The 16,138-nt window shown below is 36.3% G+C and overlaps 1 protein-coding gene across 16 annotated transcripts in view; it reads left to right on the forward strand.

Annotated features, from left to right (window-relative positions):
• Positions 1-16,138, forward strand: part of SYNE1 (spectrin repeat containing nuclear envelope protein 1) — a 546,282-nt gene that overhangs the window by 124,430 nt on the left and 405,714 nt on the right. For all 16 annotated transcript variants that reach the window (XM_030928648.1, XM_030928649.1, XM_030928634.1 and 13 more), the window contains exons 5-7: positions 2,972-3,055; positions 12,470-12,562; positions 13,193-13,371. In XM_030928648.1, coding sequence (XP_030784508.1) covers positions 2,972-3,055; positions 12,470-12,562; positions 13,193-13,371 — 356 coding nt within the window. The remainder of the gene's footprint in view (positions 1-2,971; positions 3,056-12,469; positions 12,563-13,192; positions 13,372-16,138) is intronic.

Genomic DNA, 16,138 nt, shown 5'->3' on the forward strand with positions numbered 1-16,138 from the left:
CCGAGACGGGTGGATCATGAGGTCAGGAGATCGAGACCATCTTGGCTAACACGGTGAAACCCCATCTCTACTAAAAATACAAAAAATTAGCTGGGCATGGTGGCGGGTGCCTGTAGTCCCAGCTACTGGGGAGGCTGAGGCAGGAGAATGGCGTGAAGCTGGGAGGTGGAGCTTGCAGTGAACCAAGATTACGCCACCGCACTCCAGCCTGGGCGACAGAGCGAGACTCCGTCTCAAAAAAAAAAAAAAAGAAAGAAAAGAAAAAGAAAAATGGTATGGTTTCTTAAAGAACTAAAAGTAGATCTACCATTTGATACAGCAGTCCCACTACTGGGTGTCTACCCAAAGGAAAAGAAGTCATTATGTCAAAGACACCTGCACACGGATGTTTATAGCAGCACAATTCACAATTTCTAAGATATGGACCCAACCTAAGTGGCCACTGACCGATGAGTGGATAAAGAAAATATAAGTACATAGGACCATGGAATACTACTCAGTCGTAAAAAAGAATGAAATAATGTCTTTTGCAGCAATTTGGATGGAACTGGAGGCCATTATTCTAAGCGAAGTAATTCAGGAATGAAAACTAAATACTGTATATTCTCACTTATAAATGGGAGCTAAGCTATGTGTACAATGAAGGCATATAGAATGGTATTATGGACTTTGGAGACTCAGAAGGATGAGGGTAAGAGACAGGTGAAGGATCAAAAAGTAAGTATTGGGTGACAGGTGCACTAAAATCTGAGACTTCACCACTATATTATTCCTTCATGTAACCGAAAACCAATTGTACCCTAAAAGTTATTGAAATAAAAAAAATGGAACAGGAAATGAAGTTCATTCTAGCAGAAAAATGTAAAATTGAATTCTTATTTCATGGCCTATACAAAAATTATATCTACATGAATTAAGGACCTACTGACAGTAACACGTTCAACTCTTAGTAGAAAACATGGGTGAATATCTTTTAGACACAGGGATAGGAAAACAATTATTCAATAAGACACAAAAAATATTGACAATAAAAGATTGCTCTATTTAATATATTAAAATTAAGAATACCTTAAAAATTTAAAACCTTTTTAAAAAGTGGCAGGAGTTACAAACTTGTTGAAGATATTCACAATTCATGTTGAAAAAGGATTAAATCAAGAATATATAAAATACATCTTCAAAACAATATGGGTGCAAACAACCCAAGGAAAACCTGGACAACAGATGTGAAAAGGCATTTTACAGAAGAAATACACATCACCAATGAACAGAGGAAGAGAAGTCCATATTGCTATTGATCAGGGAAATGTAAATGCAAACTGCAATGGAAAAGAGTACATATACATTTTACATACATTCGATTAAAAAATATGTTTAAGGTATCTGTCAAAATCAAACAGCGGGGAGGATACAGATTAACAGGATTATTTTTGCAGTGCTGATAAGAGTAAAAAGTAGTGCAATCATTTTAGGATAGTTTGGATACAAATTCAAGTCATATTCCCTTTGACTCAGCAATTCTCTTAGGTACGTGTCCAAGAGAAACTGTGCTTGTACAAAAGGTGAGAAGTACAAGAATAATCTATCAACATATCAAAATATCAATAACCTGGAAATAGCACATTCATATCAGAAGGAGGGTATAGAAATAGCACATTATATAGCTTTTGAAATGGATGAAATACAGTGAAAGGCAATGATATGATGAATCTTAGCAATATAATGTTATGTGGAAAAGTAGGTCTGAAAAGATTAATACAGTGATGCTCTTCATATAAAATTAAAAAGTAAGCATTCTTTTTAAGAAAGCATGTGAAAGAAATGGATATCTATAAAAAGGCAAACACTGGACTGGAGTTAGTGTGACGGGTGCCCTCGGTGTAGTCACGTAGGAGGATGGGATTAATGGTGGTCATATTTCGGGATATGGCTTTCATACTTCGTAGTGGGTCCTTAGTTGTTTTAGGTTGCACATTCTGGGTGTGTTTACATTTTTTAAAGTAATTAACTAATGAACTAAAGAAGTGGGTTGTGCACAGAACAATGATGAGACTGTGTCATGTCTGACAGAGGTCTCAGTAAAGAATAAGTAAAAATTTAAAAATATGTTTATATATTTGTTTTAGAAATATATCTTCTATTTATATATTTGTTTTAAAATCATATTATAAAAATTACTACCTGGCACACTATTATTTGGAAATGAAAAGATACTTGGTTTTCAGTTTTAATAGGAGATCATTTACAGCTCTAGGGTTTTCTCATTTAGGGAAGAGAGCAATTTACCAGCTATGCAACCTTACAGCATACTTCCTGTAAATATAAAGAGGCTTACAATATCTACTTCACTGAAATTTTTAGTTTTCAAATTAACAGTGTGGTGCAGAGAAAGTACACAATAAATTTTGGTAACTTGAACATAGATAACTTTGAGTATCCATGTGCCAGAACACATTATTTCATTCTCAGAATCCTATTTCTTAACCTTGGTTTATGTGCCCCCGTGTATTTTGGTCGTTCAAATCAAGAAATGTCACAATTAATGTTAGTATCTTTGCATGTTTGGATGACTGAAAAAATGGTGAGTGACCAAGAATATTTTTCATATACATGCTTTGCTAACTTATAGGAGTGATAATCTCAGTAGAAAACACAGGAGTTTTGTGATAGTATCAGTAGATAACGTAGGAATTCAGTGCATTTCTGCTCTTAGACATACAGAAGACTAAAAGGCAAATGCATTAACAGATAATCTGAGAATGAATGCTTTTATTGAGTGAATTAGTATATCTCCAGAGTGCCATGGGGAACACCCCTTTATGTATTTGCTAACCTTTATAGAAAGTGAACAATCTTGGTTGCTTTTGAATATTCTTCAAGTATATTTTTAATCTGTTTAAATAGATCTTATAACTAACATTTTAATATGCAGATTTTGTCTTATTCCTTTCTTTCCCCCCTCTCTTTACAGCCTTGTGAACAAGGACGCCGGATGAAGCGAATCCATGCTGTGGCTAACATTGGCACGGCACTCAAGTTCCTCGAAGGAAGAAAGGTAAGAGAGAAACAAAAACAAAACAGCAAAGAAGAAGGTATGGGCATACTAATGTTTTCAATATTGGCTGTAGGTCAAAACACTGCATATAGTCTATACAGCATAGACAAACAATATCACTGTATTGTAAAATACTCAGATTTATGGAGAAGCTGCAAAAAAAAGAAATTTTATTTCTACAGTTCATTTCAGCGTCTAGTGTTAAGAACTTACATAACCATAGTGTAATTATCAAAGTAAGCACATTAAAATTGGGATGATACTATTAACTAAAACGTAAACATTAGTCCAAGTTCATCAGTGTTCCCCCTATTGTCTGTGTCTGTTCCACGATCCACTCTAGAATTACATCTTGCATTTAGTTATGTCTTCCATTCTATGACAGGTCTTCTTTCTTTCCTTGTCTTTCATGACCTTGACACTTTTGATAAGTGTTGGTCAGTTATTTTGCATAATGTCTCTCAATTTCAGTTTGTATGATATTTTCTCATGATTAGGTTGAATTTATACATTTTTGGAAAAAATCCCAAGAAAGTGATGTTGTATTCTTCCCAGTGCACCATGTCAGTAAATATAGGGTGCTGATATGTCTTACGACTGGTTACATTAACTTTGAATACTTGGCAATGTGGTGTCTGCCATGATTTCCTACGGTAGAGTCACTGTTTTTCCCTTTATAGTTGGGAAATAACTTAGGGGAGGTAATTGAGACTATGCTAAGTTTCTGCTTTTCCTCAAACTTTTGCTCACTGATTTTAGTATCCATTGCCTTAAATAATTATTTCTGTGCTGTTTGCCTAATGGTGATTTTCTATTTTCCTCATTTCTTATATATTTGTTAATTGGAATTGTTCTGTAAGAAAAAGATGTCCTCCCCCACAATTTACTTATTTATTCAGTTATTTATTACAGTAGGGACACATGTATATTTATTTTGTTGCATTGTTAAAATCCATCATTATAATCATTGTTATTATTTTGTCACTCAAATTGTTCTAGCTTTGACCATTAAGAGCTCCTTCAGGCTGACTCCTGTACCTTTTTGATATGGGCTCATAATTTTTCAAGCAGTTTTTTATTTGATAGAACTATAAATATTCCAGGTTTAGCTTGTATTTTCCCTGCCCCAGTCCTGGAACCAACCACTTCTCTAAAGAGACTTTATTCCTTTTAGTGATGAGTGGCATTTAGAAACCAAGATCTAAATGCTAAGTATTTCGTTGCTACTGGGGCATCATTTCTCCTAGGCCCTCTCAGCAAATAGATTAGAAAATATATATGTTTATTAACTCATATAAATACATATATCTATGCTTCTCTGTCTCTCCTCTCTTTCTCTGTCTCTGTATCTGTGTACATATATATACACATATACATATGTAGCTTCTCGTGTGTGTGTGTATGTGTGTAAAACATTAGTTCAAACTAATACCTCTGTTTCAAGTTAAACACTGCAAGTTTTACTGTAGCCTTAGGTCCTTATTTGTTTCTGCTTTCTCTGATAATGAGAAGCCTTACTCTCATCTACAATATATTTACTTATTTTTTCAACCCGAGTATGTTAGTCCATTCTCACGTTGCTATAAAGAAATATGCAAGACTGGATAATTTATAAAGAAATGAGGTTTAATTGGCTCATGGTTCTGCAGGCTGCTCAGGAAGCATAGCTCTGGCATCAGTTTCTGGAGAGGCCTCAGGAAGCTTACAATAATGGCAGAAGGTGAAGGGGAGCAGGCACATCACACGGCCAGAGCAGGAGCAAGAGAGCAAGGGTAGAGGTGCTGCACACTTTTAAACAACCATGTCTTGTGAGAACTCACTCACTATTGGTGGAGAGTACCTAGAAGGATGGTGCTAAACTATTCATAAGAACTCCACCCTCATGAACCAATCCCTTCCAACCAGGGTTCACCTTCAACATTGGGGATCACATTTCAATATGAGATTTGGGTGGGGACATGTATACAAACTATATCACCTAGGATACACATCTAGTATGTCACTAACCCATGCCCTTGTGAGAAACAGATTTACAGACTAGAGAACAGGATTTGTATATAGTTTCTTTTGTCTTTAGCATTACAGTATCCAGTCAAAAAACTATTTTTGAAATGTTCTTACATTAGTTCTATTATTCCCCATCCCCTTCAGTGGGAGTATGTCATCATTTGTTCTAGAGATAGGTTTATTTGTTGTTGTTTGTGTTCTATTTTGTGCCCCACCGCCATCCTGGTCAATTTTATTTGTTTTGAAGAGTGGGACATTATTATGGTTCTAAAATAGTAAACGCTATATTTAAAGAAGTCAAACCCCTTCCTCATCCCTACTACTCCATTCTCATTCCTTGCCTCTAACTGCATTTCCCACCTTTAGGTAACCAGTCTCTCTAGTTTCTGACACATATTTTGCATTATTTTCCTACAAATAAGATATGTTTTCATATATTCCCTTCTTTCTTACATGAAGGATAGCATACCATAGATGCATTTTGCTGTTTTCACTTATCAGTATATCCTGGAAACCACCCCACATCAGTTCATAGTGATTTCTCTACTATTTTTACAGTTACACAGTGTCCCGTTGCCTAGATATGCCATCGTTTATTCAACCACTCTCTTACAAATGGGAATTGGGTTGTTTCTAGCATTTTTAAAACACAAACAATGATGCAGTTAATAACTATGTGCATAAGTGCTTCCATATAATTGGAGATGTATCTTCTAGGTAGATTTCTAGATGTGTGCTTGCTAAGTCAAAGGGTAAATGCACATGTAATTTTGGTAGATATTACCATATTTCCCTCCAGCAGGGTTGTACCAATCCTCTTACATTTAGCCTTTTCTAATTTGTGGGAATTTAGGAAGTCTGTACTTGGTAATACCAAAACTAGTTTTATAAATGGAGATCCAGATTGCTTCTGGAAAATAGACCCATTCCGTTATTTCCTTCTCAGTTTATATGCACTGAATTAATTCAGTTACTTTACAAATGTATAATTGATGACTTTCTATAAGACAGGAACTCTAGAAAATACAAATTTACAGAAAACTTAGATTCTAGCCCTTAAATAATTTACATTATTGATAAGTTGGTAATGCAATGAATCAGTATACATTTCAGTCAATTGTGCAAACTTCATGCCCAAGAGAGATTCCAGGCATTAGGATAGTGTGAAAAACAATTTTAGCTTCTTATGCAACATCAGGCAGTGTTTCCATATCACACTAATCTCATTCTTATTGAAGGTTTTCTCTTCTTTCTGCTCACCTTTCATTAATTTTCATCGAAAGCTGAATGAAGCCTTGTTAAACAGGATATTTAGTTTTTCAGGACCAGGTGCAATGACTCACACCTCTAATCCCAGCACTTTGGGAGGGAAGGGCAGGTGAATGGCTTGAGCCCTGGAGTTTGAGGCCAGCCTGGGCAACATGGTGAGACCTTGTCTCTAAACAAACAAACAAACAAACAAATTAGCCAGATGTGGTGGCATGTGCCTATGGTCCCAGCTACTTGAGAGGCTGAGGTGGGAGGATCTCTTGAGCCTGGGAGGTCGAGGCTACAGTGAGCTGTGATTGCACTTCAGCCTGAGCGACAGAGCAAGACTCTTTCTCTTAAAAAATTAAAAATGAAAAATAAAGTTAGAGTTTCTCAGATCATTCATTCTCCCATTTCAGCTGTATGACAATAGTGTCCTACTTCATTCTGAGTTATATTGATCGGCAGGAATACAAAAACAAAATTCCTCTTATTAACTTGGAAGCCTTGGAGAAAACTTTAACAACGTAACCTATGAAAGGCATTGTTTATAAAGAAGACTTGTTTTCACAATGTCCATTTTCACAGAACAACCCAAAGTAATAAAGAATAAAGTTTAAATATATTTGCTAAGCACCAAAAGTAATGTCTTCAGAATCGGAACAAAATGAAAGAATTTCTGTTTTTTCCCCATAAGTCTCTTAATCTTTTAAAAATCATCCCCTCCCCATATCTCCCTGAAACATTCTTTTTGGCCACACTCTCTTGCACCTCTATATCCCACAGCCTCACAAAATGTTTGGTTGTGGGAAGTAATGAGTTTTGGAAGGTTCTTTAGTGCACTCCCACTTATTATCTTAGCATACATCTTTACAAGTTAAGACTTATGTCTGAATTGTATTTTTAGAAATTTGTCTTTTGATCTTTGTAGTGACTTTGTCTTCCATTTGGAATTTTTTTCTTTTTATAACAGGACATTTATTTAGTCCTTTTATTCTTATTTAGCTTGACTTAGGGAATAATGAAGGTATTCCTCATTTTACTGGGGAAACCCTAACAGTGTCCTTAGCTTTTCTCTTATTTGCAGGGCTATTGAAAAAACATATGTAAGAATCTGATGAGAAATGTGTAAATGTGACTCTGGTGATTAGATCCATCACCACTTTCCACAAGTTTCCTTCTCCAACGAGGTGTCAGGTAGATCATTCAGAACAGTAATACAGGGAGCCAACCACTGCCCATCAGAGTGCAGATAGGGGCCATAAATTCAGATTCCTGCGAGGTCCAGAAAGGTGATGTAAAGGAATGAGGTGAGTACCAGGCTAAGTGTGGTAACAGGAGAACTGAGTGGTCCTGCGTCCTGTCTGGAAGGGAGCAAATAGTTCCAACTAAAGTAACCTCAGTGAACTGCAAGAACTGTGATCCCAGGTTTTCTAATTTACCAAGAAAAGCCAGTCATCTGGACTTTTATTAAAATGTAATTAATGATTAAAATTCCTTTAAGTTATGTATTAAATAAGACAGGCAGTTGACTACTTGCATTATTGTTGAGAATGAGGAACCTGATACCTCATTGTAGAAAGCAGCTAGTGGGCCGGGTGCGGTGGCTCACGCCTGTAATCCCAGCACTTTGGGAGGCCGAGACGGGCAGATCATGAGGTCAGGAGATCGAGACCATCCTGGCTAACACGGTGAAACCCCGTCTCTACTAAAAAATACAAAAAAAAAAAAAAACTAGCCGGGCGAGGTGGCGGGCGCCTGTAGTCCCAGCTACTCGGGAGGCTGAGGCAGGAGCATGGCATAAACCCGGGAGGCGGAGCTTGCAGTGAGCTGAGATCCGGCCACTGCACTCCAGCCTGGGCGACAGAGCGAGACTCCGTCTCAAAAAAAAAAAAGAAAAAAAAAAGGCAACTAGTGGAAAGCGGTAATGGATTTATTCATTAAGTTTTCAAATTTGTCAAGAAAAGCTAGTAATCTGGATTTTTACTGAGAGTTTTTGAAATTTATTTCCAAATAATTCAAATTTTTTTCTTTTTTTTTTTTTTTGTTGTTTTTTGGGGACAGACTCTTGCTTTGTTGCCCAGGCCGAAGTGCAGAGGCACGAATTTGGCTCACTGCAACCTCCATCTCCCAGGTTCAAGCGATTCTCCTACCTCAGCCTCCTGAGTAGCTGGGACTACAGGCATGCACCACCAAGCGTAGCTAATTTTTGTATTTTTAGTAGCAACGGGGTTTTGCCATGTTGGCCAGGCTGGTCTTGAACTCCTGACCTCAAGCTATCAGCCTACCTTGGTTTCCCAAAATGCTGGGATTACAGGCATGAATCACCGTGCCTGGTCTCAAATATTTTTTAAAACATCTGTGAGCTGTGTATCAGCCCACTTTGGCTGCCATAACAGCATATCACAGACTGGGTGGCTTAAACTACAGAAATTAATTTTTTCAGAGTTTTGGGGGTAAGAAGTCCAGGATCAAGGTGCCCCAGGATTGTTTTCTGGGGAAGCGTCTCTTCCTGGCTTGTGACAATTCCTTTCTCTTTGCATCCTTGTGTGACATTTTCTCTGTGTGAGTGTGGAGAGAAAGATCAATCTTTGGCGTCTCTTCATCTTTTTTTGTATTCATTGTTTTTTTTAATTTTTTTTATTATTATTCTTTAAGCTCTGGGATACATGTGCAAAATGTGCAGGTTTGTTACATAGGTATACACATGCCATGGTGGTTTGCTGCACCCATCAACCCGTCATCTACATTAGGTATCTCCTAATGCTAGCTCCTCTAGCCTCCCACCAAGACAAGCACTGGTGTATGATGTTCCCCTCCCTGTGTCCATGTATTCTTATTGTTCAACTCCCACTTATGAGTGAGAACATGCAGTGTTTGGTTTTCTGTTCTTTGTGTTAGTTTGCTGAGAATGATGGTTTCCAGCTTCATCCATGTCCCTGCAAAGAACATGAACTCATCCTTTTTAATGGCTGCATAGTATTCTATGGTGTATATGTGCCACATTTTCTTTATCCAGTCTATCATTAATGGGCATTTGGGTTGTTTCTAAGTCTTTGCTATTGTGAATAGTGCTGTAATAAACATATGTGTGCACATGCCCTTATAGTAGAATGATTTATAATCCTTTGGGTATATACCCAGTAATAGGATTGCTGGGTCAAATGGTATTTCTGGTTCTAGATCCTTGAGGGATCGCCACACTGTCTACCACAATGGTTGAACTAATTTACACTCCCACTAACAGTGTAAAAGTGTTCCTAATTCTCTACATCCTCTCCAGCATCTGTTGTTTCCTGACTTTTTAATGATTGCCATTCATTGTGGTTTTGATTTGCATTTCTCTAAAGACCAGTGATGATGAGCTTTTTTTCATGTGTTTGTTGGCTGCATAGATGTCTTCTTTTGAGAAGTGTCTGTTCATATCCTTTGCCCACTTTTTGATGGGGTTGTTTGTTTTTTTCTTGTAAATTTGTTTAAGTTCCTTGTAGATTCTGGGTATTAGCCTTCTGTCATATGGATAGATTGCAAAAGTTTTCTTTCATTCTGTAGGTTGCATGTTCACTCTGATGATAGTTTCTCTTCATCTTTTTTAAGAACACTAATCTCATTGGGCCTGGCATGGTGGCTAACTCCTCTAATACCAGCACTTTGGGAGGCCAAGGTGGCTAGATTGCTTGATGTCAGGAGTCTGAGACCAGCCAGGCCAAAACCCCATTTCTACTAAAGATGCAAAAATTAGCCGGGCGTGGTGGCGCATGCCTGTAATCCCATCTGAGACAGGAGAATCGCTTGAACCTGGGAGGTGGAGGTTGCAGTGAGCCAAGTTCGTGCCACTGCGCTCCCTCCTAGGTAACAGAGTGAGACTCGTCTCAAAAAAAAAAAAAATAAATAAAAAATCTTATTGGATTAGGGCCCCAAGCTTATGAACTCATTTAACTTCAGTTATCTCTTTAAAGACCCATTCTCCAAATACAGTCACATTGGGAGTTACATTTCAAAATAATGATTTTTGGAGGGACACAAATAATAATTCATTCCATTCAAGCCTCTGTCTTATAACTCAGACTTGTCCAGATTACATGGGCCGGGTACAATGGTCTAGTCTAGCATTCTGAAGCACTAATGTGCATCAGAATTGCCTGAAGGTTTTAACACACTTTCCAGAGCCTCAGTTCCTTAGTTTCTGGTTTAATGGGTCCAAGATGAAGTCTCAGACTATACATCCCTCACAAGTTTCCGGGGGATGTGCTTGCTGTGACTCTGGGAATCACACTTTGAGAACCTCTGGCTCAACATCCTTCTGCTCTGGTTTTATCTGTCAATAGGTCCCATCTTCTTTCTGGCTTCTGGAAATTCTTTAGTCTCTTTGGTCTCTTTGGATGTGTCTCTATTGCCCATCCTACCCTCCTAGGCTATTAAGAATGTATTGTAAATTCAGTAGGATTTTGCAAGAGATGGAAGGTTAAATAAACAGACAAACCAACCTGTGCTCCCTAAACTCATTGTGAAACACATTTTAGGGCAGATAATCATGAAAAACATTTTTTTTCACAAGTTAGGCAAAAGACCCTTAGGTTCTGTAATAAATTGAATATGTTAACAATGTACAATTCCAAGTACGGTTGGAACTGGGTTGAGGTAGGATATTTCAAATTATATTCAATAGCATTTTTAAAAAATGATACACAAGGAAAAGGAAGCATTTTTCCCCTATGAAATGCATTAATCTTATGGATATTAGCATATATTATAAATGTTTGGTGTATATATGCTAAAATGGATGTGGGAAAATTCTGGAGAAGTTGTAAAATGAAGCTCTCACAACGATTCTAGAGATCACAGTATATTCTTTCACAAAAAGTTAAAAAATATAACTGGTGTTCTTTATTTTCCACAAACATATATTACATGTCTTACACTGCTTGATTCAAAAGAAGTAGATATACAAGTTTATAATCTCTGGCAGTTCTCAATTTTTATTATCTGTCATTGAACCTGGTGAACGAACTTCACCAGTGAGACAAAAATCCCATAGGCATACCTCGAATCATTTATAATTTTTGTGCCAGCTTTTACTCCACCCCTGTGATGTAAAACAAGTAAATCTAAACTTTTAAGAGTAAAGTATTTATGAAATGATTTTGCATCTGAAAAATTTTTTTGAATAAAAAATGTACAAACAACTGAGCTTTTTATTAATAACACACTTCATGAAATCTTGGCTGAGAATTATTGAGCTAGAGGTCTAAGGAGTACTTTATTATTATTGTTTCTAATTTGTGTTTAAGAATTACTAAAAGGATGTTTTTGATGGTAGGTTATAGAAATTGAATGAGATAGATTTAACCATATAAATCCATTTTTGGGGGACTTAGCAAATAACTTTGTAGTAGCTGAGAAAATATTAGCATGAAAAATTGGGGACAATTGTACATGGATTGACGTCTCTCCTGAATGCTTTATATGTCGTTGCCCAAAATTAGGGAACTGAATGCTAATAGTCTCTATTTTGCTATTTCTTGCCTTTCCTTTGTTTTTCTTTAAAACATATTACCACAGTCACGTTCTAAACTGACTACCTATCTCTTTATTCCCTTTGAACAAATAATGCTGATTTTGAAAGATGATTTATGTATATCTATTATCTTCTCCCTTTGTTTTTCATGTCAGTCCATGCACAGAGGATCACCGGTTAGTACAAATTTTAGAGTTCTTAACTCCTGATTTTTATAGGTAAAAGGGAACATAAGTTTCATGCTATTTGGTAATGAACTTCAAAGTAAGTGCATCTTCTTAAACTTCTCATTGCGGTTTCTCTTAAGCTCCAGTCAACCTCTAAATATAAAGATTAACATTTTTTTTTTCTGTTTGGCATTTTTGTTGGTAGTTCCCTGCATGTTATATTTTTTCAGCCTTAAAAGAAGTTTCTGAAATCCATTTTATAGTTTTTACTTTGTACACCTAACAAAGCCCCCTGAAATTTTCACTGAAACCATGTGCTTGTTTGTTTCGATACCTCACTCTACTTACTCCCGTGTACCGTTACATAGGTATGATCAGATCGTATTGATGTCTACTAAAGGCCTAATTGCTACGTAATTAAATGAGTTATAATATTCTAGTACATTACTAGTACAGTTTCTCTTTTTTAAACAGATTAAATTAGTCAACATTAACTCCACCGATATAGCTGATGGCCGACCCTCAATAGTTCTTGGATTGATGTGGACCATTATTCTGTATTTCCAGGTATTGTGCTACAGTTCCTTTTTTAGTTGATGCAATGTCATGGAGGGAGATGGTGGTGGCCATTTTAATAATGCTCTCATTTGCCATATCTTTGGGGTTGATCCTTAACTTAGCAGAAATGTACCTTTCACACATACGTTGTTTCTTTGGTAGCAGAATTTCCTCTTCTCCCTTGCAAAGCTGTTGCACATGGAACCTCAAATCCCAAAGTACTCCAGCAGAGGTGCCCAATCTGAAAAGTTAGCACCTCACAATGGAGATGAAATATGTTGCAGAAGGAGCTCAGGAAACTTTTCTGTTTTATTTGGAAGGGAGCAGTTCTAAACTCCTTTTAGACATGAAGGAGAGAAATGAACTTGCCATTTTATCCAGAATAATTGTTCTAACCAGTAGGTTTTAGTTGATTAATTCATTCATGTATTCTATAAATATGTGTGTAAGATACAGCTGGGGTGGAATGGGAAGTGCGAAGAGGAATAAGATATTAATCATGCCTTTTAAGAGCTTGCATTTTGTCAGGAATGTCAAGGGTGTTACCATAACTCATTTGTAGGTGGAAAAGTAAAACATCCGAGGAAATAATAACAAAGATAATGCTTCTATTTTTGCTGGCTGTTAACTCTCAAACAGATCGAAGAGTTGACCAGCAACCTGCCCCAGCTCCAGTCTTTGTCCAGCAGCGCATCCTCCGTGGACAGCATAGTTAGCTCTGAGACTCCTAGCCCACCAAGTAAACGGAAGGTGACCACCAAGATCCAAGGAAATGCTAAGAAGGCTTTATTAAAGTGGGTTCAGTACACGGCTGGCAAGTAAGTATCAAGAGTTTGTCTAAATTCGCAATCCATAAATAATTTGAGTTATGAATGTATTACTAATTGCACCTTCTAATGATTGCAAACTGTGAAGAGACATTTGAATGAATGACTTTGCTTTAGTGCTTGTTTCACTCTTTCCTTGAATTGAGATATAAACACAAATCACCACTAAGACTCTAGGAAAATGCTCTTATAAAATTAATTTTTTCTTTATTCATGTTATTGGGCCTAATTAATTAAACTGATTAATCCTAAATTTTGAGTAGCTTGAGGGCTAATTCTATTTAGGTCATTGTTTAGAGTTTCCACTCCTATTAAATAATCTTTACATAAATAAATTCGAAGTTTAAACTTGGTTATCTCTTCATGAGACCAGTATGTTCTATTTAAGAAAAATGTGAACTAAGGTACACATTCCAAAAACATTATTATTTTTTTTTTATGTTCTGAAACTTTCTAGCAATTTTAGTTTTTAAATTTTTTCCCTTTGGTCTCATTTTTTATCCAGAGTGTAGATTTTTTTGTCAACTCTAGCTTTATGAGCTGAGAATTTGCATCTAGTTTTCGGTTCTCCTCTAGGCATAATAAATTTACATGTGTATGCATTTATATGATAATAGTGGATAGAAAATGACTGCTCTCAGACAGGTACAGTGACTCATGCCTATAATCCCAGCACTTTGGGAGGCTGAGGAAGGCAGATCACTTGAGTTCAGGAGATTGAGACCAGCCTGGCCAATATGGTGAAACCCCCATCTCTAATAAAAATACAGAAATTAGCTGGGCATGGTGGCGTGTGCCAGTAAACCCAGCTACTCAGGAGGCTGAGGCACCAGAATTGCTTGGACCTGGGAGGTGGAGGTTGCGGTGAGCTGAGATCAAGATTGTACCTTTGCGCTCCAGCCTGAGCAACAGAGCTAGACTCCATTTCAAAAAAAAAAAAAAAAAAAGAAAGAAAGAAAGAAAAGAAAAGAAAAAAAGAAAAAGAGTGCTCTCAAAAAATGTTTCCTCATAGCAATTTCAATGGAGTTTTCACTTGACCATATAAGTATTTTGCCGTCTGATGTGGTCGGGGTAAGTACTTTCATGTAGAGTATGCTTTTGTTTGATTTTCCTAAACATCATGTAAAATTACTCATTTTTTTATCTTGTTTTGCATGCTTAAATCTAATCTGAATTTGATTCTCTACTTCTGGAAAATAGTTGTAAACAAGTACTTATTATAAAATATTGAGGTGCTAAACATAGGGAGTTCTATTTTTAAGGTGTTTGAAGAGCAAAAATAAAAAAATAAAAAGAGAAACAGAGGATGTAATTAGTGTTACTAATTTATGTTGTTTTGTTTAACTTTTAAAGTGTGTTGCTGGTTTTCTAATTTGGGATATGTTTTCATGAGTCAAGTTGTAGTCAAATATATTTCTGAAAACAAAGCTTTGTGGCACTTTAGAATCTGAAGTAGAAATAAAATTTAAAAAACCCTTCCCACATTGCTGGAACACTGTTTAACTGCATCCACTGTGGCATTAATGTCTCTTACAACTTAACTGGGTAGGGAGAAGACTGGTGACTGCATGCTGATGTGTTACGATGCTATTGCAATTAAACTTTGCAATAATGTCAAGGTGGTACTCTGTGGTCCATTGCTTCACACGGCATTAAATTAACCAAAAACAAATTGATTTTCTTTTAATAAAACAGTAGCTTGAAGTAAACTCAAATTTAATGCTGTTAGAATTATCCAGCATTTAATTTAGTTTCATGCATGCTATGTTGGGTTTCAAAGATGTGCAAGAGTCTGGTGACAGCTCAAAGTCATTGCTACAACTTATATATTGGTAACATCAGTGGAAGTTTTACTTTCCTTATCTAGGCCAATGTCCAGAATCCTGGGCCTGAGGATTCTCCACCCGTGAGCAATCAATAAGATCCATTTCTTTTGTAGCTGCATAAATTTTAGAGGTTTGGGGCGATGACTTTTCTCTGCCATAAAAATTCTGTAATGAACACGATTCCATGATGCTACCAAACTGTTGATAATTTTTTCTAAAAACTGCTTTTTACACTATCCCAGTATATACTTTTCAAGCAACTTATTATCTAACATGTGTGAAAGACTTTAGAATCTGTATCCATTTTGAGGTATGAGTGATGTTATTCCTAAAATCATAATATTTCATGGGACTCTAGTTTGGAAGTTCATCACACTCATAAGATTGAAGATGGTGGGAAATGATAAAACATCCAGTAAACACTAGACTAGTTATCAGGGTGTATCCACTGTTTTCATATAAAGTTCAAAAATATTTGAGAAATAAATTAAAAAATGGTTTCAGTAACATAAGATAGTTAAGTCCTCTAATTTTTAAAACTAATTTCATCCACTATCAATACATATTATCAGAAATAAAAGCATTAAGTTATAGCATATCTTACATTTGCATACCTATTATCACATGTATAAGCAGAACAATATTTTTTGGACAAAAATTAGTGAGGTAACAAAATAAATACATGCATAGCCATAGTTATTCAAAGTAACTTGAAGTAAATACATATTAGAGGTCAGAAATGCTTATAAATTGGTCACCCTTCATCACTTCTTTAAATGGTGTGTCTAAATTTTCTTTGGGTTTGTATCTAAAATACTCAAATAAGAGGTTTAAACTAAAACTTTTAAGGAATATTACCTACTACTTTAACTGATGTAATAGGAAACTGTGTGTGTGTGTGTGTGTGTGTGTGTGTATACCTACATATATTT

Source organism: Rhinopithecus roxellana, chromosome 4 (genome assembly GCF_007565055.1).
Source record: "Rhinopithecus roxellana isolate Shanxi Qingling chromosome 4, ASM756505v1, whole genome shotgun sequence".
In the NCBI taxonomy this organism is placed as follows: domain Eukaryota; kingdom Metazoa; phylum Chordata; class Mammalia; order Primates; family Cercopithecidae; genus Rhinopithecus; species Rhinopithecus roxellana.